Raw genomic sequence first — 23,818 nt, 5'->3', positions numbered from 1 at the left:
GGTGAATCTGTAGACGCATGCAGCCTACAGTGGTCTAGACAACTTCTATTACAGAAGCAGTGACTCCCCAAGATCAAGCCACTGTCTGCCCTCCCGTCCTGAACTCTGGGATCTCACCCTGAAAAATCCAACACTCGCTCCATTACCAATTCTGGTCTGTTTCAGGCTCCAGGGAATCAAGCACAAGTCTCTGCAAAAAGCATGAGGTCTTTCAAGCTCATCTGGAAAAAGCTTTGCACTTTTAGCAGACTATTGCTCAAATAAAGCCTCTTCCAGGTGCTTTTATGCCTACCTTTCCATTTGTTTGCATGGCAGCTTCTTTTCCTCTAATAAAGCATTGACACTTAACAGCGAACTTTCTGAAGAATATTCTTCCCGATTGCTACCACAGGGCAGCTGGCTACAACTAAGTTGCTAAATACCTGTTTTAACAATTGTGAATTCCAACTACTTGCTTACTGAGAGCAGCAAGAGTTTATTAATAACTTGTTTTCACTGGTACTACTCTTTATATCTGAAACAAAACTCAGCTCCGCAGAAATCACTCCATGACCTTGCAGTGATTCACTCCAGTATACAATGAGATTTAAGCATTTCACATCCTCTTCATGTTATGCCTCCACACTATAACCTTAGAAGTAGCAACTTTTATAGCACGCTCTGAAATACAGACTAGTATATATCCCCACTTTCCAACTGAGAAAAAGCTGGTTTTTATCATCTCTTCCAAGAATGGCTTCTGCAACTGCCAAATACAAAACATGAGGATTCCACCAAACTACATAGCGTACCAAGTCCTACATACACATTTGTCAGTTGCCCTGTTGTATGAAACACTGCCTCACCTCAGAAACGAGGCACTGGTTGCATGCCTGTTTTCAAAACTCACCCTAACAAGTTTTTAAAAAAAAACAAAACAAAACAAAAAAAAAACAACACAACTATTACATAATCATATGATTCATAAGTTTTCTTCAGCAAAGTTCAGCCGGAGGCATGCCTTACAAACCTTTTTGAAGAAGCTGTTGAATGTACGTAATGCTAAAATCGTTCATTTTAGACTGTACAGTCAGAAATCAAGTCAACATTCCCACATGCACAGCCTCCAGTTAAAACTGCCTCAGTTTTGCAGTATCCTTCTCAAAAACTAGCCTAGAAGATCCCTTACTACCACCAACCTTCTGAGACGTGTTATCAACGATTCTGCTATGGCATTTTTCTGGACTGAGAGGATACGAGGAAAATCTAAAAGTTAAAAAAAGGTGATCACTTGAAGGGATCGTTTTTTGGATTAACCGAAACAACAGGGAAATGATAAACTCCAGTCTATAATACCTCTCACATCAAGTACGGTCCTGCCTGATTTCACTTCCCAGCCATAGAACCACCCAACCCGCCTGTGGAAGACCCACGAAGGAGGATCCGCACCCTCCCGGACCACCCGGGCAGCAAAGGCTTTCCGTGCCACCCGCCCCCGCCTGGCGGCCGCGCTGGCCCTCCAGCCGACGGCAGGCAGCGGTGCCGCCCGCACACCTGCGCTGCGCCCCCCGCCCCATACCGGCCGGGCCGGTGGACGCGCGGGGGTCGCGCCTCCCGCCGCCGCCGGGAGAAACGCGCACCGGGGAGGCGGCGCAGCAAACTCGCTCGGAGCAGCGGAGGGGCGCAACTCTGAGGCGGAGCCGGGTTTCAAAAAAAAAGAAAGAAGAAAAATTTAAAAAAAGGAGAAAAATAAAAACAAAGGCGGGCGGCGAGGGGTGCGGGAAGGGGCTGCCCGCGGCTCCGCCGCCGGGACAACTTTCCCCAACTCCCGGCGGCTCCTCGCCCCGCTGGCGGCCGGGCCGGCCCTGGGAGGAGGCGGCTGCCCGGCTGGGCGCCCGCCCGGCCCCAGCGCGGCGGCAGGCGGCGGCGGCGCGGGGCAGGTGGGGGGCCGGGATGCCGGCGGAGACGGGCCCCCGCCCGCGCCTCCCGCCGCCGCTGCGCCGGCAGAGGACGACCGACCGCTGCCCGCACGCCCGGAGCCCTCTCGCCGCCTCCCTCCGGTTACCTCCTCGCCGCCGCCGCTCTCCTCCGTGCCGTTTCCTACGCTCGCCATGTTCCCGCTCCGCTGCCCGCCGCGCCGGGGTGACTGCAGCCGCCGCACCCCGTCCCGCTCCCCACCGCCCAGCGGCGGTCCCCGCCCCCCGCACTTCCCGGCCGCCCCCGCTCGGCCCGGCCCGGCCCGGCCCCGCCGCCTGCCCCCCGCCTCGTCCGTACGGGGCCGCGCTCGCCACCTCCTCCCCGCCCCGGCCGCCTCACAACTCCGGTGGCCGCGCCCCCTCATTTGCATCGCGCGCCCCGCCCCCGCCGCTCGCGCCCTGCCGCTCGCGCGGCGCCCCGGCCGCCCAACGACCGTTAGTGGCCGGCCCCGGCCAACCGCCAACCCTGCCGCACGGCCGGGGCGGCAGGGCAGTGCCCCTGACGCCGTCCCGGCCCCTTGGGCCGGTCGGAGGATGAGGTTGGCCGGCTCGGCCTTTGGGGCAAGCGGCGCGTCGTCCCAAGCTCATGCCGAGGCCTCCTTCCCGAGGCCGTGCTCCTTCCTGCCGCCCCACGCCCAGCCACCCTGCGGCTTGCGGGCCCGCGCCGCCGTAACCACCAACGCCGGCCAAAGGGCCGTGAAGCTTCGTTCAGTCATTCCCTCAGTGTCCCTGCAGTCCCCTCAGTTGCCTGAACGGTGCCCAGTTCACCTGAAGCAGTGCTGCCGGACTGGTGCTTCTGTGCCGTGTGCCACCGGCCTCCTCGCTGGCCCGCCGCGGGGCCCAGCCGGCTGCTGCAGAGGAAGGAAAGTGCAGGCTGTGCTGCCGTGTCTGCTTTGGAGCTTGTCTGAAGGGACCTCAGACAGCACTGCGTGCAAGCGGACCACCCGATGCGTCCGTTGTTGTCAGTCTGCTCCAGGTATTCGCTACCTGAAGTCCAGGAGAAACTTGAGCCTGCAATCCTTCAGCACCCTGCGGCCAGGCTCTGTGGAAGAGCTGCTCCATCACCATTGACTACTACTTGAGAAGAAAGTTTGCAAAGCAGCCGGCTCTCTGCGAAGAACTCTTAGATTCCCCCACCCTGCCTTATCCTGTTGTCAGTTAACAGTATCATAATGCTCTTCGCTAAAAATCTACCAATTTCTGCTTCTCCCTGTTATGCCAGCTGAGGTCAAGTACTACTAAAAAGCAGGTAGTGTGACGGCCATCTCCACTTCCTACAGGTTACTTCTCTGTCACAGGGCCTGTTAAAAAATACATATAGTTTTGATATACTAGTTTTGATTAGAACCAGAGACAGATGAAGCGAGAGAGAGAACTGAACAGAATCAGCTAGCCAGGAGGTAGATACAGTTTAAGAGCTTTTTGCAAGATGGGATTACAGTCTAGAGATAAGCAAGGTCCTTCAGTCTAAGAAGAGGCAGAAATACATGCTTTCAGTGTAGACTAGCAACTTAAGTGTTCCCATTAGTCTTAGGTAGACTGTACTGCTGTATCCGCTCTGCTATTTTTACCCAGCCAAGCTAAGTAAAAGGGGGAGGGGAACCTAATTTGAGTATGTTCATTTGTCCTGCAAGATCGCACTCTTCTCAGTTAAGGTGTCACAGACCCATTGTTCTCCCATATCCCTACTGCACTTGAGTATGTTTCTTCACTGGCAACTTGTTGGAAGATATGCCAGTGATATTAATATACTTCTCCAGGACTGATCTGAAGCACATGAAGCATACCAGCAGTGCAAATGCAGTAGACAGGCCCATACATGCTTTGTATTTGACTCACAGCACAGTCATGTCTGCCCACACAACTCCACCTGAAGCTTGAGATTACCATTACATCAGAATTTTATACTGTTCATGGGAATTATACAAGTTATCATCCTCTGTTGAAGACATGACTCCCTTTCTATTTTTCAGCTCCAAAGGCAATCCCTTTGAGATGTCCTTTTGCTTAGAGCAGCAGGCTACCTCCATTTCAAAAACAGTTTTTAACCGGTATTATTCTATAACAGAATACTGTGGGGTACATAACGTACGAGTAGGATAGCTAACACACAAGGTCTCCAAGTTCTAGAAACATGGTCCTTAAACATGAGAACCAGTTACACCATTCCGTAGGAGCCACACACCTAGGCAGTTATGCACTGCCAGTTTTAGCCACAGAGAATAAAAACTTAGCCTGATTCCTTATGTTCCTGTAGAAACTGTTAATGGACTATAGCACCAGCACTTTTAGAGTTAGGTTGAGGAAATCACACTAACATGCAGAGTTTGTAGTCATGAGTAGTTACTCTCTGCGTAGGAGATAGAACTGTCTGAGTCAGAGGTTCAGTTAATACACTCAGCAAGTTCAAGACCAAGGTCTAGCTCAACACCACTTTGTCATGATTACCTCTTGATAGGTTTCAGTTATATTGTTGTATTTTTTCCTCCCCACCAAGTCCTTTAGCTCATTTACACTCTTTTGGGCAGATTTAAGGCTATATCTATCAGTGACCTTCCTCTGGTCAGGACAAAGATGCATGCTAAAATAATCATGGTGGAGATAACTACATCATGTCATTCCCAACCGAGGTAGCTAAGGCATGAAAATTGCTACTGAAGTATGAGTACAGGCCCTGTGAATGGCAGAGCCATTACTGAGTTTTGCCTGGTCTTTAGCAGGCTGCCACAGGGCATGCTCCCATTTAACTCATTGTAATAATAGTCAAAAGAGTCTCAAAGCCACCCCACCCCTCATCGGCTTTAATCAATTTAATCATTATTCCCCTTCTCCCTTGAAATTTAAGCATTAAAGAAAAGCCTTACAAATTCCTCTTCCTCTTACAGTTTTCCATTTGTAAAAAAACTAAACCAAACAAAAAACACAACTTCTGAAGGAATATGGACAAGAATTAATAGGTCTTAATCCTCTGGGAAGAGAAGCCTGCTGCAGTTCCCAGACAGCTCTAGTTTCTATCCATTTGAATGTAGGTATCTTTGCAGCAAGAATTAGGAGGATTATGAGCTGATTACTAATCTTTCAGAGAGCATTCAGAGAGCATTCCAGTGGAGGTGTTGAAAGGATTTTGCCGAGATCTGACAGAGAAGTCAAGACCTTGAGAGACCGTTCCTCTCTAGCTGGCATAGCTATATAGAATTCCCACCCAGAAGAATCTTGCCTACATTTTCCCCCATCTTCATAAGCCATCACCTGCATGCTGCTGTGTTAACACTACCTGCATATTTGATAGGTCTGCTAGTGTTTCCTCCTGCAGTATAGCTATTCACTGGGAATTTGCCTCATTATAAGAATTCATGGGACAATGAGGAAAAATAAATCTTTTTTTGAGCTTCTGTAATCAAATAGAGATCTGACAAGGATGAAAAGTCTTATTCTGCCCCTCATGATCAGACAATATGGAAGAATAAAATCAACTTCAGTATAAACACCTGGTACTGATCTAGTTTTCTTGAGGACTAGAAAATAGTCCTTGAGAATAGGCCCACAGTGAAAAGCCTAGGAAGTTGCCTTAGCATTCCTGCAGCTACTTTCGAGTAGGGTTAGACTGTCTCAGACCCATTCAAACAGAAGAACTGTAGATAACAATCATCAATTAGCAGATTCCCTGATGGAGGTAGGGCAAGTGAGCAAGACAGAAACCAAGTCCCACCTAGCTCCAGAAGTACTGTTTCATAAACTACCTATTAGGACAATGAGTACTCTGAGCAGTGCAAACTGTATGTGAATCTACCCACATAAATACACCATGAAAGATTTGCTGAGAGAGTAAGAATCACCATGTTTGAGGAATATCTTTCAAGATCAAGAGACTGAAATTTGTTACTGCTGCACTGAGTTAGAAGCCAGCTAAGCAAAAAAACCAATTTGCAGTAACTTAGCAAAGATAATAATTTACAAAAAACCTGTAACAAGAGCCAGATGTAACAGACGAGAGAAAAATTGATGAGGGTGCATTCTGTTATGGATTATAACAGCCATGCCGTAACCTCTAGGCAATTAATTTTTTTTTAGCCAGCACTAATTTTGCCAATTAAGATGAAGCAAGGCCTCTTCCTGACAGGGACCAGTATAAAAATATTGGTTTTTTCGCAGAGATTACTATAGCAACAGCAGTAACCCCTTTAGAGTTAAAACACATGAGAGTGCATTGATGCATACATGTTGTTGTATGAGAAGGCTAAGATTGATTATAAGATTATTTTCTTGTCAACTATCCCCTTCCTGCACACATACACACATGGTCCTTTGCCACTATCCAGCCCTGCAACAAGAAGTCTCAGGTTTTACCTTAGTCTCTAGAAAGAATATTAACTCATGGTCCCAGCACCTGTTTTCCCACACTCAGCTGTAGGGAGAGCTTAGCAAGCCACAGAGCAGCCCACCTAGTCAAGTAAATGCAACAGTTAAAGTTACTAAAAAAAGGAAGGTCAGTGTCCTCAAAATACGTTCTTTGGCCTCAGGCCCCAACAAAAGGGCATAAGGAACTGAACAAAGCACACCAACATACACTTTTTCTGAAAGACATAAAAGAAAGCAGCCTCTCCAAGACACCTCTTGGCATGCATGGAGGCAGTACTATGGCATAGAGTATTCCTGTACTACTGCAGAGACTACAGATACAGACATCAAATAAAGCTTAAAGTACTGGGCTGTTACAGTTAGGAGTGAATGTTTTCTACCCTCAATAAGCTGCTTCATCTAAATCCTGTTTGTTAGACCTCGCAAGAACTTTATTTGGAAGTGAAGAACCTATTTCTTTGACAAATATATCGATGCAGCATTTTTATTTAAATATTTAGACTTTCACCTTCTGTTAGGCACTTTTAGAGAGCCACAGTGGTTTCAAACTCCCAGATCATGTTTCTGTACTTAAAAGTGATAGCTATCTTGAAGTACAGCTACCATTTCTTTCAGTCAGACAGCCGTATTTCCCTTCACTCACCATACTAGTATGTAACAAATCTTGTAGTGGTGAAAAGACATACAGAACTGCTAGTTTACATGCCCGAGACTAGAATAGGGGTGATCAGGCAGTTACCAGACATTTCAGCATAAGCAGGATCTTGAACAATATCCATAAGAAAGCTTCCTCTACTTAGGGAAGCCCTGCCTCTTTCCCAAAGCCAGGGAAAGGACAACAATGAACTTTGGACAAGATATGGTGGTTTACCTCAATTACCATGCAACTTGTTTCTGTGTACCTAAGAGAGGTTGTGTAAGTGATCCTTGGTGAAAGCATAATGCAATTAATGCACCTAGCTTTCAGTCTGCCTTTAGCGCTTTTACCAATGTATCTACACAGACATTATTTGCATGCTAGTTTCTAGCAACACTTCTACAGGTGTCACCTCTAACTTCTGGGTTATTTTGGATTATTTTGCATATCTCCTTATCACCTTCTTAAGGGAGAGCCCTAAAAGATGTCACTCAGAATGATTAGTTAAATTTTTTATCCCTAGAAACAGGCATACCCCCCCAACACTTACATACCACGTCTTTCCTGCTCCAGGTGGAGACAAGATATTCTTAGGCTTACGCCATTTAAATTGTATGTATCCACAGCCAGTGCACAACTTTTCACAACAGTGTAAGTCACAGAATACTTCAGGTTTGAAGTGACCTCAGGAGGTCACCTGATCCACCCACTGCTGAAAGCACAGCCAGGCTCAAGGTTAGAGCGGGTTGTTTATACTGCATTATACATGTGCCTTAACAGAGAACAGCTAATACACCACATAAATACAGACCTCCAAGCAAAACATCAGAGTATTGAGTCAGACTCAGTAGGATGATACATTAGGAAATTGGTAAGCCATGCAGAGTAAAGAACAGCAATAAACAAAACAAAACAAAAAAAAACCACAAAAAAAACCCCACAAACAAAACACCACAGCATTTATTATCTCTTAGGAGGTTTAAAAGTCACCCAATTTTCCACCATTCTAGACAACAAAGCCAAAGACCTACCTCATATTTCACTACATTTGGAAGCACAGATAGGCAATCCCATCACCTAAACTCTTTTTCCTCATGATATCTTTACTGATTCTCTTTTCTCAACGTGCATTGCATTGCATTGCATATCCCATCCCATTCTCCGACATTCAGTTGCGTTCCATTCCCTTTTCCCCTCAAAAAAAAAAAGGAAAAGTTCCCTTTGTTTTTCTTGTATTTATCTCCTCATCCAGCCAAGAGCATTTTCTAGCAGGTGCTTAAGGGGCCCCACCTGTAACGCCTTCCATCAGGCCAGACAATTAACCCTTTCCTGTCCTACAGCAGATGGTACATTTATTTATCTTGATATGCTATGTCTCATCTCTTCGCAGTTTTCTTCCCTTCTCTCCTCTCCTTTACAGCTAAGCAGTTTCCTGCTATTTCAGCAAGATATTCTCTGTGCTTGTCCCAGTCTTATCTCTAAGCTTCTTCCTGTTTATCATTACATTTCATCTTATTTATTTTCATTGGAAGTATTTCGATGTTCCTTCTCCTAGCCTCTCGTCAAAGTGCATGTTTCAGAGAATTATAGAGTAATAAAGGTCAGAAATGACCTCTGCAACTGTTCTTACCAACTCTCCATTTTTTTAAGATATAAAAAGCCATACTAAAATATGGTATTTATTTAGAAAATAAAATACATTAATGTGTCATCACTCCCCCTGATACTAGCATGATGCTTGATGTTTGCATGATATCTTGTGAATGACTGATCACCTCTTCGTGCAGAAAGTTTTGTTAAATAAACACTTAAGGATGTTAGTGCATTGCTGCCATTTAGTAGGGTTAATTTCTAATCGGCTCTTTTTTCCCTTTGAAACCTTTGGTCCTATAAACAATCTAAACTGTATTTTGTCACGTGGTACTTTTACTAGTTTCAAGAAATGGAGCAGTTTACCTGTAAATCGTCTAGTAACTAGAGCCAATGGCATCTTTGAAATGATATTATTTATGTAGCTGAATCATTTCCATGTGCTTTTTCTTCACATACTGTGCTATTTGTACCAGAAAAAGCAAAGGAAAAAGGTCTAACTTCATCTTACAGGAATTTTCTTTGCCTTACTAACAAAAGTTTTCAAAGTTACGTTTGCCAGAAAATATGTTACATCTTTTGTCTATTCATTTTGTTATTCTTTCATTGCTCTGAAAACAACATGTTCTGGATTGATCCATCTGAACAGATGGTTGTTATGTGTCCAAGTCATCAGGGAATGAAAATGCCTGAATGGAACCCCTTCCTCCCCTCCACCAAAAAAAATCCCCAAAACCAAACCTGAAATGTCACGTATACATAACAATGTTCCCACAAGGAAACAAGAATTGTATCTCTGAGTGAGGATCCTATGACTTAATGATAGGACAGCAATTTATAATTGCTAGATTGTACCCAAAGGCCTTTCCTTCACACTGTAGGAAAATACATTTTTTTTTTAATTCATTTATTTAGTTAGTTGTATTTTAACTCCTCTTAATTGATGTAATATCCACATCAAAGGTACTTTTTCTAAAAAACAAAGACCTGCAAAACAGATGTGTGTGCTTCTTTCCTCTTGTCATGTAGGCTGCCATGTTCAAAAGCTCCTACTGTAATGGCAGGTCTGGGTCCCTCTGTTCAGTGAAGAGATTTTGCTGCAGATTGGGTAGGGACTGTCTCTGTGCTTTGCAGCTAAATGCATACGTTTAGCCGAGAAAAGGCTAAGATGTCTCATCTGGGGACATAAACCTTGTTCAGTACATCGTGGCATTTGGCCAGTATATTAGTAAGAGTTCTTGCAGCTTCAATATTACACTTCTGGCTCCAAAATTCCACATTAGCCAAGGGAGAGAATGGCATGTGTTAAGAATAATGTGAGGAGTTGTACTCTCCTACTAATATTTATTAGAGTGAAAAGTATTCATTAATAACTTAAGTGCAAGTACTGTAGGTTTTAAATACTCCCTGTTTCTAGAGTTTACTTTGAATTTTAACTGTATTGATTATTTAATTAATTCATTCAAGCCACCTGTTATTTCAGAAGTCCTGAAAATGCAAGACTTAGATAACCAATTTCTTTTAAATGCTTTTATTTACTTTATCAGTAAATGAATAAACAGATTTAGAGCATGGACAGTTACAGATAAACCCAAGCTTGCCTTGACCACGCTTTACACAGGTTGTATCTGATCTAGCTCTTAATCAAAAGCCCAGTAGGCACGTTAATATGATGCTGCGCCCAAACTAGTATGCTTTCACGCCAGATTGGTGTGCAGCAGTTTTCAAATGTTCCTCCATTAGAGCTGAAAATACGCATTCTGTATCAAAATCTTCACATAGTACTTTGTGGCAGCTCACTTGGCCAATGATTTGGCAGACCCTCTGAAAGAACAGAGAAACAAAGATAACTACTTCCAAAAGGGATCTGAGAATGAGTGGACTTGTGGAGGACTATGCAAAAAAAGCATCTGCTGAATTTACAGTCTTTTTGTAGCTAATTTTGAGCTTCCTAGAGAAATGAGCTAATATATCCTGTAGAATGCTCTCCTGCAGCTATGCTCTTTGTGAAAATATTTGGTTTTGCCTTATGCTGACTGTAGGCCACAGGCAGACTCTGATAAGGAAATCAGTGTACTAAGGGCGTGCATTTGCCTTGTTTTGATCCAGTCATAAAACCAGTAAAAATTCTCCTGGATGGATGGAATTCAGATGGATGCTTCTGTTTGCAATGAAGAGAAATTCTCTCGGGTAATTCTGGCTTGATTAATATCCTCGGCACAAGTCCAGATGTCAAAACATGAAGTAAAGGGTAGATATTTCCTGAGTAATCATTTCCTTTACTGGCCACATATAAGCAAAAGAAAATTTCTGTTCATGCACAGGCAAAATACCAAACGTTGAAGAGCATGTAGTCAGGGATTGCTGGACTGTATACAAGCTGTGAAAAAAACGTTTTCTGAATGCTCTGAGTTTGATTTACAGAAAAGTACAAGGAGAAGCTTTCATCTGAGAAATAGACGGGCTGGGGCACACAGGTATTCTGACAAAAAAACTGACAACTATGTCCTTGTCCAAGTCATCTCAGGATATGAGATCCTTTGGGGGACAAGGTGATTTGGTATTCCTATCAGTTATGCAGTGAACAGGTCCTTTGTAAGAAAATCCTTTATTCTCAATCCACTTAGGGGACAAGAAATAGTTAAGCAGAGCGGTTACATTGTGTCAGTTTAAGGAAGTCACACAGGAAGCATGTGGCAAAGCAGGCAACAGACTCCAAGTGCTGTCCATATTCTTGATCTTGCGAATCAGGTCAGTCAATGCCTGGAGGTCATGAAAGACATGATAAAAAACGGGAAAAGACCAGCTGACAGCAATCAGTGCGGTGCTCCCCCTGCTAGCATGCATATAGCATGCATTTCCAAACACTTGTCACAGAGCTGTGTTTCATTCAGGCTCCTCAGCACCAAATGCCTTGGCTTCTTCCATGGCAGCAGCAATTCACATTCTCACCCTTCTGGCAGTGGGAGTGGTGGTGCAGTGACTAGGAGTGCAGGAAATCCCAAGACTGCTTCAGAAGCTGCAAGCGGCCTTCAATTCTATGATGCAAGGATACGCTGGGATTTCTTCATCTTTGCAACAACCCTGGAACTCCCTTCCATGTTGAGCCAGTTTACCTTTGTTAGATGTGGGTACTATGTATTTTATGAACAGAAATATGCACATAAGGATTTCGTTGTCCTGGAGATCATAAAGTGGTAAGAACAGCTGTGCTTTACATGTTCCACAAATGTGTTCCTGTTTGTTACCTGAAATGTGAGTGCGCTCTTTAATAACATCTTGTAAAAAATATCAAGTCCTAATTTGATCTGAATTCCATTCTTTGCCAATGAGATTTATGAGAAACCTTGGGTTTTAAGTCTTTTTGCATAATCACATTCACAAATATATAGGTAGTCTAGCAGAAACATAATTGGGTTGCTAAATAAATTTTGTGGCTATTCCTGGCTCTAGCACTGGTCAAAAGACAGTTTGCTGACAGTCTGAAGTTAGCTAACATGGAGAAATGGAGAGTTCCCAAATGTCAAACTGAGGTGCCCCCAACACCCCCCACACATTGGGGAAATTAATGGGTTTGGCTTTTTCTCATTTACATTTTGACTGGTTATTGAATATGTACTGGTTATCTGAATATGCAACCAGGGCTAGAGGACCAGGAAGGGTTTGAGGCAGCTAATAAATGCTTCCTTACTACTGACAACAGTCTAATAATCTAATAATCTTTTCAACTATCAATAATGCAAACGCATCTTTGAAGCACTACCTCAGAGAACTGCTAGATTGCTTAGACCTCAAAAAAAAAAAAAAAATCTGTGCAGACACTTATACCTAGATGGAGACAGCCTGAGACTGCAATAGATGGAGAGTGAAAGAGAAAAAAAGAAAACCTTTGGGTTTTGATACTGTTTACAGACTAATGCATGTGGGCGATCTCTTACTGTAAACACAGATGGCTGTGAGCCACAATAGGTCATACTGCGAAGCCAAGCATATATTTGCAGGCTTCCTATTTCCCACTGAAGCAACAATTACTCGGCAGAAAGCATGTATTTGTAGTCCTTAAAATAAAATCTTTTGGATTAGACAGTTTTGAATTAAAATACATTGTAGATGTATCAAGTTGAAGCTTAAGAATGGTGTGTCTGTTCATGTTTTCTTTACTGAGTGCAAGAAAGGGCTGCAGATTTAGGTTTCAAAATTTTCTTATAAAGATGGAATAAGAAATTCAATGTCATGACATGTGATCACAAGATTTTATGCCTGTTTGAGCCAGTGTGCAAGGTAACCAATCATGCAAAATAAGATGGAGCACTGGATGCAGCCGCGTGCAAAGACATAGATGGATAGGAAAGACAAGGCAGAAGTTCGAAAACTAGTCTGGAGCTTGAGTAACTAGTTCTACTGCCTGCCCTGGTACATACTGACTGGATGACCCTGTGCTGGCTACCTAGTCTTTCCATGCCCCAGTCCTATAATATGGGATAACAAGACTGGCTTGCACCAGCAGGGTGTGATTAGGATTGGTACTCTCATAGGTATTTGTATAACCCTGTGAGACCATATAATTACCTAGAATATATATACACTACCTGCCTATAATAGGTCTGTGTACAGATAGCCCAACCTACAAAGGTCAATGGGCTTATCTCCAGATTAGTCTTGGCTTATAACTACATATTCCTCTCACTGGGAGCTGTGAGGTCGGAGGTAAGGAGAACCACAGCGACTGTCGTCTTCTATCGCCAGTCTCTCCCTGGGTCAGTCAAACCAGAGCAATGGCATTAGTAGCTAATAGTAATCAAAAGGAGTCTTGTCTCCTAGGGAGTAGCAGTAGTACTTAAACCTGTGTCCCCATACCATAAACCCCTAGGACAGCTGAGATGGCACCAATTCATTTGCTTTGTAGGAGTCACCCCATGTACTGGCAACACAAAACAAGGACCTATCACCTGATGTTTCTGCAGCGCAAAGCTGTTCTGTTCTATAATGGCAAACAAAGGAGAGTACAAGGAAGCAACTGACCAGACGGTGATAGTTTAGTTGTTCCTTCCCCCTGTACTGCTGGATTGGTCCGTGGCTCAGAGGAGAATGTGGAGACCATCAAAAATTAGAAGGCCCGTGTGACGCAGAGCCAGGCTCAGCCAGCTGCTGTACAGAGGGCACATTGCCACTGAGAATGCGGACAGCAGACATCCTGGGAGCCGCAGAAGAGACAGCACAAATGCAGCCAGGGAGAACAGTATTTTGAGGACCAAATCAGAGTAATTCTCTGAGGTCACAAACCATCTCTAACCGTGCTCCTTTTCTTGCTGTTCTGTTTAATCAAAGTGTCCAGTTATATACAGTAATTCACAAAGAACTCAGATGTGCTGAAACTGCCCATTTAACAGAATGCAGAATTATTAGCACAACATTAATAGATATTACTTAAATGGTATTTGTTGTAGAAAATCTCATTAATTTAAGCATCACATTTGCAAAATGCCATTTGTAAGAAATTGAAACAACTTTTCAACCCAGCGTTTAAATGTTCAAAATTTTGTCTCACACCTACAAAGCTTACTTGCATGATCAGTAAAAAGAGGGGCACAGATGATGCTCTCCTTGAATTTTTTTCTATGCTCTTGTGGCCTAATAGTACAGTTCCCTTCCTCATGCATTCCTCCTCTCTCCCTTTCATTGACACTAGTGCTGACCTGGTCACACATTAAGATCAGCTCTTTGTTCCAGATGAAAAAAATGCAATAACAGCAGCAACAAAACCCACAAGAAAAAAAATCGTTTTTAAATGATTCACATGAACTGCCATTTCATTCTTATTTCTTTCAGTACTGGAAACTCAATTTATTGATTAATATTTAGATGAGTGCCCGAACGCCCTAAAGAGACGACTATAGAGGTGAGGATTAAGCAGTCTTTTTCATAAAGGTTTGAGAGATCTATTTACTCACACATGCAGTATTGTTCTGCAGTTATCTATGAGTTTGCTACATCTGTGTAATCAGTTAATGAATGCTCTGTGTGCTTGAAAGCTTGTCATCTTTTTCCAGCTGTACCATCTGGTCTCACAAAAGATCTGATTTCTTCCAACAAATCTCAGGCAGCATAGCTTCCAGGGTGCAAATGAATTATAACAACTTCCCTTTTTCCTTTGACCTAGTCTAAATCTCTTCTACCAGAAAGATGATTTCCTCTTTCATCTGACATCCCTTATTTTAACAGGCTTTAGGCAACAATTCCTCCTTATTTTCAAATTGAAACTGTGAGAGGCAGTATAGATTTCAGCTACTGAATACTAGCTTTTTCCTTACTGAGAGTTATTGTTAGAAGCTAAAAATTAAAAATTTTAGCCTGAACACACACCCATGTGAAAAACTGCCAGGCTGTCCCTATTTTGGAATGTCTAAATCTAGACCGCATTAGCAACCGGTGAATAATCACTAGTAATTATCATCACTGGCATTCGACAGATTTGTTTGGAGGAATAGCTTCCAGTTTCTGATCGTAGCGTACCTCCCTGAATTATGCCTACACAGTAAGAAATGTGTGTGATTATTGTCAGTCTTGTCGCTAACAGCTGGGCTTTATTTAGTAGATGGGAGATTATTCTGTTGGTGATGGAGTGGGAAGCCTATGTTGAAGGAGGTTACCATCTATTTTGTTCTGAAGACATCAAGGTTTGCTTTTATTCTATTCTGGAGAGGCAAGTTGCAAATTAATTTGCTTGGCAGCATGAACAGTCTATCTGCCTCACACAGTTGATATTTTTACATCTCATAAGGAGATGAAGTGATGTAATCTCTCTAGTAACTTGGACCATAGCAAGATATGAAGATGATGACTGGAACGCTGGATTTAACCTAGAATTCCAGAGAAAGCCATAGGTGAGGCTATACATATTGGCAGCTGAACAAAATCGCAGTTTTTATGCTTGCTTGTGGTTTTTCAAAAGTGTTTTTTTTTAACCAATTTGTGTAAAAAACCAGAATAATCGGCATGGAAAATCATGCTTTTGTTTCTGTGCAATGACACTAGAACGTACAGGAAGCTATGCAGATCCATTGGGAATGATCACTCACAGCTGAGATTTTTCTGTTCGTGATTGTCTGGATACTACAAAATACTGAAAATGCCCACTGAGCAGTCCAGTTGTCTATACTCAGGATCAGAGGTCAGATGCTCTCAGCAGAACATGATATGATGGAGATTGATGTGCTCCCTGCCCTATCAAAACATCATTTCACTCTTTGCAGCACTCACTTTTAACCTAAAGGTCTTTGCAAAAACCTCAAAAGATTAGGGTTACTCTTTGTGCCAGATGAAAAGGCAGTATACAGTTATTTGCCTATTGCTAGCATTGCAATCTGTGCTATCACTCAGAAGATGAGTGATTTTTTTTATTAATTTCCAAGCCCTCTGATTTTATGCACCGTTTACTAGTGAAATAGAAAGTAGTTGACTTGTGCACAGCACTGCTTAAAGGTAACTTTTCTCTGTGTTAGAGTTTTGGATGCTATATAGGATGGAAGACTCCATCATACCTATTAAAGTATAAATGGTACCAACAGAATAAATTATTGTAAGATTAGCCTAACAGAAAAATTAGCCAGTGTCAAAAATAAACTTCCAAAAATTCAGATAAAATATCCTGCTATTATTTCCATTCTTTAGAAACTCCGGTAAACATTTCTTGAAAAGATTCATAGGCCAATTAATCCCTGCAGTCTGGCCTGGGGAGTACTAATGATGATGGAAGATGTTCGGTGAGGGTGGGACTTTTCTGCACCTTTTTCTCTTAAAAAGTAAAACAGCAGTGAGCTGAGTGCAATAAGAACACAAAAATGGCCACAGTGTCCATCTAGCTTTGTATCCTGGCTCTGCCACTGTCAGAAAACACAGGCTTGCAAAGAACATGAGAAATGGCAAATATGTATAATCCTTTACCCAGTTCCATTATTTTGCAGCTCAAGAATTTCTTGAGCATGTATATAAGAATCCTCACCAGATTATTCTTCCATCAATTTGTCTGAACTTCTCTTTAATCAGCATAAACCTTCAGCATCCACCACTTTTTGTGCAAGAAACTCCACAGCTTAACTGAAGAAGGAGTTTCTTCCAAAGCAGAACATGAGCTTTAGCCCTTTAGATTCAACTCTCACAAACTACTCATTGAGCTACTCAAAACAAATCAGACTTGCTGGTCTGGATATAAGGGACAAAGACTGTGAGTAGCGCAGCACAGAAAACAGCCTAAGAGGCCCAAAACACCTTTCTCTTGATGTCCCTTCAAGACCCAAGGTGATAGATCTATGTACAGACAAACTGGCTTGCCCTCCGATTGATAGCTGAGAAGCCTGTCACTTTCATAACTGGAGAGACTGATGACCTCAGCGGAGTTTACTAAGCAAGAGTCTAACTATACACAAAAGCATGTATCATCCCTTGGTATAACAGAAAGACCTTAAAGTAGCACAAAAATTGTTGCTAGGGGTAATCTGTGGAGATGGTACAAAGGGTAAGATGGGGACAAGACCCTCAGGTGCTGTCGAGAACAATCATTGTCAGGCTGGAATAGGGAGGGGACTCCTCAGTCGGACATCACTGCTGGCACCCTAGGCAGAACACTGTGTCACAGCTATTTACTGAACCAAACATCTGCGGCCACATTAACACTGTCCTCTTCCTCTCTTTGTTCTGTGTACATGGCAAAATGGGGTCCTTGCTCATGACTAAGGCTCTTGGGGGAAAAAAAAAATTAAAAAATAAAGAAATAATAGTTGGTTATCTATCAGATGAAGAACATACCCTAAAATACCAACAAGGGCTTCTATAGTAGATTTGAGAGTCAAAAAACAATAACCACAATATAGTCTATAGGCTATATCCATCTCTTTGAATGGACTCCTTGACCATAAAATAATAACAAATTTATGATATTACAGCCTTGCTGGAGTGGTCAGCATATGTCCTTCAGTTCATCCTCTTCTGACTTAAAAAGGCAGCTGACAAACACTCATGTCTGTTTTCAAGTCAGTCTCTCTTCAGGAACTTCGTTCCTTCCCTTCCATTCTTCTTTTTTTCTTCTTTTTTTTTCTTTTTTTTTTTTTTTTAATGATGCCAAAGTGTACAGATTAAGAGCTGGTGATTATAGCATAAAATGACTGTTTATAGCAATTACCCAATTCGCACATTGAAATACTTTTCTGAAGTCAAAATGTTTCATAGATACAAGGACTTTATTTACTAATTCAAATTTCAAGGAAAGTTAGTTGAAATCTGGCTCCTTTGCTTTAGGTTTCACAACTAAGCTACAACTATTCAAAATGGTTTGTTAGATAGATACAGTCTTGCATATTTCCAAGCCAGTGAAATTTTCACTGACATCAAATGCATCTAGCTTTTCCTTGAAAGATATACAAGAACAGACAAGTCAAGTTCTTTTTCCTAGAGAAGTAGAGAGTACTCCTATGATCAGCCCTTCGAGCCTATAAAACAGAAATTAAAAATTTGAGCAATGAGTTATAGTGTTGTGTGACAAGGTTTCCTTCATACTCTGTAAAGGAAAATTCTGAAATTGTGGGGACAGTTACACATCACGCAAATGAAAGATTCCCTACTGAGTCTTCAGCCCAAGAGAGCTGATGGATCAGATGAGACATCTTGCAGGACCTTGGCTATAGTCCTGCTTTGTGTTGCATAAAATCTTTGCACATTTTAACTAGAAAATACTTCTACTACAAAGGAAAAAGTGCCTGGAAGAATTTTATAGTTTCTTAGGTCTTAGTACAATCACACTGGAAATTTATACTGGCAAAGTGCTAAGTAATTCTGTTGTAACACTACCTACCCCTGCAGATCTGAGCCTTTTCTATACTATTTCACCTCCTCATATAAACTGATATGTAAAACTGTACCAGTAAACATTTCCTTAGTCTTTTTTTAGATATGTGATATACAGCTAGACTGGCAGAAGGTTCCCATGCCATAGGAAACAAGTAGTTTGGCCTTAGAAGCTGAAGTTTTGTTCACTGTCATTGAGACTCAGATCAAATTTTCTGGCAAGAAGACTTAAACGCCTAAAATTCTTGTGTATTTTTGAAATTATTTTAATGGATATATCTAAGAAAAAAGCTTCAGGTGGTCTGGTATGTAGTCTATAATGTTGTTAAGAACCAAACTCCTGCTTGTTAATAGTCTCAGCTGAAGTTGAAATGTGACACATTTTCATTACATAATTTCACAGAATCATTGCTTATATGACTGTATAAAGCATTTTGCAATAGTCCCCAGTCCACAGTTCTCTCTGAGATAAATAGATTTTGGATCTTGATGATGGAAAAACCTTGGCAAAAATTTCCTGAAAGAAGAATGTATATGATCAAAGACTAGTGTGAACCTCGAAAAGAGATCCCATCAAGGTGGATCAAGAACTTAATATATCCTACATCTTTATGTAGGATACAATTCTTAAATTGTAATTGTCCCCATAGGCTGTATTATTCCCCTGATGCAAGAAGCAGTTTATGTAACACCGTCTTCTGTTGTCTAAAATGCTTTTCATCCATTCATCCAATCTGAAAACTCCATTAGTTTCACAAAAACTCAATTTTCACAAAAAGAAAATGAGTAGTGTATCTGAAGAGGGTTTGACTCTTAGGCACTAAGGAATAAACCCAGAAGGTTCTCTGACATGTAGGTAAAATGCAAAAGCATCTTCAATTAATAGAATTCCTTGTCCTACAAATATCACAGACATGTCATGTTTTCTAGCTGGGAATTTCACCAATGGAGTTTCAAGTCCAAATGTGATTTCCTGAAGCATTCATTTCCAACTTGTAACAAAAAGCAAACATGATCTAGTGCATGCCCAAATCCAAGAATGTTATTTATGCTGAATCTCCAAAGAAGCTGCCAGTAAAAACAGCATCTATAGTTCGCATTTTTGTATTGCTGGAGTGCTTCACTGCACAAACCAGCTTTGAAATGAGAATGCTGGGAAATTACCACTGGAGTAGAAGTTTGGTACTACTGCAGCAGCTTGAGTTCCCAACCAAAATGTTATTTATGGATGTGCTTGCTCATGACTGAAAAGAACATGTAACATACTCCACAACTGTAGATAGTGTCTGCTCTGTGATACTACTGTTGCTTTGTGTCTGACGTTGTTTTTTCCTTATTCCAGTAATATACCCAAATTCAGCTGTAAAGATCAAAATGACTTGGGTCAGCAATATTTAAGCCCTGAAGATTAGACCTCTGTTTGGTCTGGTTTGGACTGCATTTTGGACTGCATCCCTGTCATCGTCTTCCTCTTAAGCTTGTCTTCCTCTTCCACTTTCAGCTGTTTCAATGGCCAACAAGAACAAGCATTAGACGTAGATGGAAGTCAGGGAAATCATTCTGACTGCTCAACGTTCATGAGATGAAAGCATCCTGCGTTCATTTGACTCTCACTCAGGTTATGTAAAAGCAATATTCACCCATGAAGTAGTTCAGAAATTACCAACCACAGGATGTTTCCTTCCTTTTTTTTTTTTTTTTTAATTGTTTCTGTGTACCTTGGGTGATAGCAAAACAACATGCTGTACCCTGGCAAAACAACATACTATCCTTGGGAAGTCCTCTCACTTTTGGGGAGAGATGTAAAAATCAGTTTAACTTCTGTCTTTGGACAGAATTATATTTTAGTTACACAGCTTTCAAATTGCCTGCACAGTTTTTTATGTGATCTCTTTAAACATAAAGATCTGTGCAGAGTCTTTACGAATGTATTAATGTGTACTAATATTTTACCTTATTGTAAAAGTAATATAAGCTACTTCTTGTCCTACCTATAGCTACCTTTTAGAAATGGATCATTCCTGTTCAGGTGTGATAGTGAAAGATGCTAGTGGCTGCCTTTGAGTGTCTTTGATGCAAAGATTGTTATACCCCGAGGCCACTGTTCATTGGCATGGGAATTTTGGCAACAGTAAGAGGCAAGACATTGCTAGGCCTTCCCATTCATTCCCACTCTCGGGGAACACCAGGCTGGTTGTACCGATGCAACCCTGTGTGAGATCATACTATAAACACTATGGCTTATCTTAGGCCAAGTTTAAAACTGCTCCCCCAGAAGGACTGGTGGAGTACTTTCAACTGCGTTTGATGAGTGCTTTGGGTGCTGCTGTTCAGAAGACAGCTGCATCCTCAGAACAAAGGCCTCCAGTACAGGACATGGACAAGAAAAACTGACAGCTGTTGAAGCCCCATCTCCTAAATTATAGCCCTGGAACCTTTCTGTATCTCTGTAATTGCTGTGCTGAGACAGTCAGTGCTTAAAAAACAATGACAATGTTCCTTGTCTGCCAAGATAGAAAGGTACCATGGAGCTCAAGACTGAGGTAATGAACAAGGATGGAGCCAATTCTAAAATATCGAATAAAAATAATGCTTAACACAGATTCTCCAAAGTTTTTTCAAACTGCCTACAAACATTAATTTTGTTAGTGTCATGACACTCCTGTTGGAACGTAAGTGATGATCTTGGTGATTTTTCTGGGCTGCAGCAGAAGCCCAGGGTACTTTAAATGACTTTTCTAAATTTAGTGATGTGAGCCAGGGCTGTGAATAGCATAAAATCTGATTTATGATTAAGCCAAAAAACTACCCTTTCATAAACATTACCATGTCATTATATTAAGACTATGTCTGTTAGAGCAAGTACTATTCAATACTGCTATGGAATGTGATTAGCTTGACAAATATTTATGTATTTCTGAGGCTGTGTGAATCAAGAAAGGAATGAAGGGTGTTTCTTGTGGTGAAAGACTAGCCTGGAACTAAGCGGTTTTAATTAAGGTCTTTGCCTTAGACTTCCTGGACGATTTAGGACCGGCTTTTCAGAATGGTTATGTATCCACAGTGTTTACTGACTGTAGCTGGAGTTGTGCACACGTGAGCTCTGAAAATCAGCCTCTTAAGCTCACAGGATACCAGAGTACTACAAAATACAGGCTACCTGATTACTTCAGTAGCACATTAGTTACAATTTCTCTTTATTCCTCGTGCATGTAGGGTGCTTTTATTAGCTTGTCTTCCAGTCGTCTTTTGCACTATCTCCACTTCTCCTCTAACTTTGATGGTCTTTCAATGCTCTTTGGATTTCAGCACTTCTTGTCTTAAAGAATTCAGCTTAATACCTGCCTTGTTTACACTGCTTGAGTTCTTCATACATCCTTCATTGCTTTAATGTTGAATTATTAAAGTCTCTCCAGCACAGAAAAGTAAGTACCTCTTGGAAACCTTGAAATGCCCATGTGCCTTGTGCCTAGTATATAAAGGGCAGATTAATTCCAAGCTATAAAAATAAATAGCTCTCTTTGTTCTTAAGAGGATTTGGATTGAGCAGAGTTGCTTTATAAGTATATGACTTCTTAGTATTGAAGTTTGGAAATGAAACAGAAAACATATTATCCACTCATGGCTAAAAATTATCAGCTTTGGCATTTTCAACTTAGCTGCTCCTTGAGCTTTTACTTACCCTGCTTGAGGTTTACGTGCTTTACATTGGGGTTTTTTAACTAATACAGAACAACTCCAAAATCAAACCTGTCATGAGGAGAAGGAAGAGAGGCAGTGAGGGAAATTCATGTATCTAACTGAACAGCTCAAAGGGATTATTCCAAGAAGCATGAATAATTACAGCATAGCAGTCTCTAAACCCTTTCCAAACCATGCTCCCCTCTGTGATAGTGCTGTGGTTGGCAGTGACTGCCCTTGTACTGGGGAATTCTGTGATGTCGTTTTCACGTAGTCTTACAAAAAAATCCAGCCCGCTAATTTCCACACGATTTGGCATGTTTGGTTTTCCAAGGAAGGTTTTTGAAACCAGTATCTTACTTCCTTTCTATGAACACTAAAAATCTCTGATAGTTTTCTGGAACAGTAGGGTTTAATCCTGCTACTCGTAACCCAGATTGCTCCTACACGTTTATGTCAACACTGCAGTTAGATCAATACAGCCCTGATGTGGCTACATCAGATAAGTGATGGCATGTTTTCAAAATTCAAGTGATGTTGCAAGTACACAAAGGGGAAAGGTATGTTCATAACATAAACAGAGCATAGGAGATAACAACAAACACATAAAAAGGCAGGCATGGTTTTGGAAATTGGAATGAGAATCCCTCATGGAACAACTAGTAGGTTTCAGGGAGGATACAACAGGAAGTGAGGGCAACAGCCCTTAATCAAGAGCTTCTTCCAGAGCTGGGGAGTGTCATGGTGCACAAAGGTGATGGATGAAGAAAGCAGAGGGTGTAGCTGAAGAAGGAAACAGAGATTGTCAATAACTACAGGAAAAATGGGCTGAAGCTTAGCAAAACTTCCATAATGAGGAATAATAACTGCAATTAAGAGGCAGAGGTGAGTGAGAGCTAATAAAAGTATTCAGCATTGAAATGCAGTGCATTTGTAAATATAACTGGGGGAAGTAGAAGGGCTTTAGACCGTGCTGTTATTGCTAAACAAGGCAAAATATGCTCTTATATCATAGGGCTGTGCTATTACATTCTTACCCCCTCTTAACTACATTCCTTTGCGAAAGTGGTAGGCAAATGGGACAACCTTCTACTCTTGGCATCCTACCCTTTCCACTCAGCTTGCAAAACCCAATATCCTTTCATGAACTTTTTCTGGGCTTATCTTCACCCTCCGCTCCAACAAACCACCAGCTTCTTTTTGAGTATTATTTTCATATTTAAAGAAGTAATAGGTTATTTTGGCTTGAAGCGAATGAGAAGGCTGTGGTTCAGCTGGTACGTGCAACAGGTGTATCAGGTTAGCTCAATCCAGAATTACTTCTGCATCTTTCTTAACAGGTTGTGCTCATGGCAGCTTTGTCACACTGTTCCAGTGGGGCATTCCCAGGTACTCTAACACAAGAATATTCTGCAATGGTCCACTGTGGCATTCTTTGTATATGCCCTAAAAAATCTCTCCTGGAGCAACTGGAGTGCATTGTTAATCCCACATAGCTAGGAGGAAAGGTGGAGGCCAGCGGTTATGTTTTTTTAAAGCGATGGTGCTACTAAAGTAAATTGTTACCTATCTCAGAAACCTTCTTCATTGTATTATTAAACACCCTAATGCTATAAAAGAAAGCGTTGGCAAGCCGTCAGTGTTCACTTTAAGAAGAGAAAATTCAATTTTTCAATAAAGCATGATGAAAGTCTTTGTACCGCTTTTTTAATGACTTGAGATTTTTTTTTTTTTAGAGTTTTTTAGCGAACGCTGC

General features: G+C 41.7%; 1 protein-coding gene across 1 annotated transcript in view; it reads right to left on the bottom strand.

Moving 5' to 3' along the window:
• TTC39B (tetratricopeptide repeat domain 39B) overlaps positions 1–2,149 on the bottom strand; it is a 75,075-nt gene extending 72,926 nt beyond the window's left edge. Inside the window, exon 1 of the mRNA XM_075138073.1 lies at positions 2,045–2,149. Coding sequence (XP_074994174.1) covers positions 2,045–2,092 — 48 coding nt within the window. The 5' untranslated portion in view covers positions 2,093–2,149. The remainder of the gene's footprint in view (positions 1–2,044) is intronic.
• Between the last annotated feature and the right edge of the window lie 21,669 nt (positions 2,150–23,818).

Source organism: Calonectris borealis, chromosome Z (assembly GCF_964195595.1).
Source record: "Calonectris borealis chromosome Z, bCalBor7.hap1.2, whole genome shotgun sequence".
Lineage (NCBI taxonomy): Eukaryota > Metazoa > Chordata > Aves > Procellariiformes > Procellariidae > Calonectris > Calonectris borealis.
Note: the sequence above shows the minus strand (reverse complement) of the source record. Positions and strands in the feature narration are given on the sequence as shown.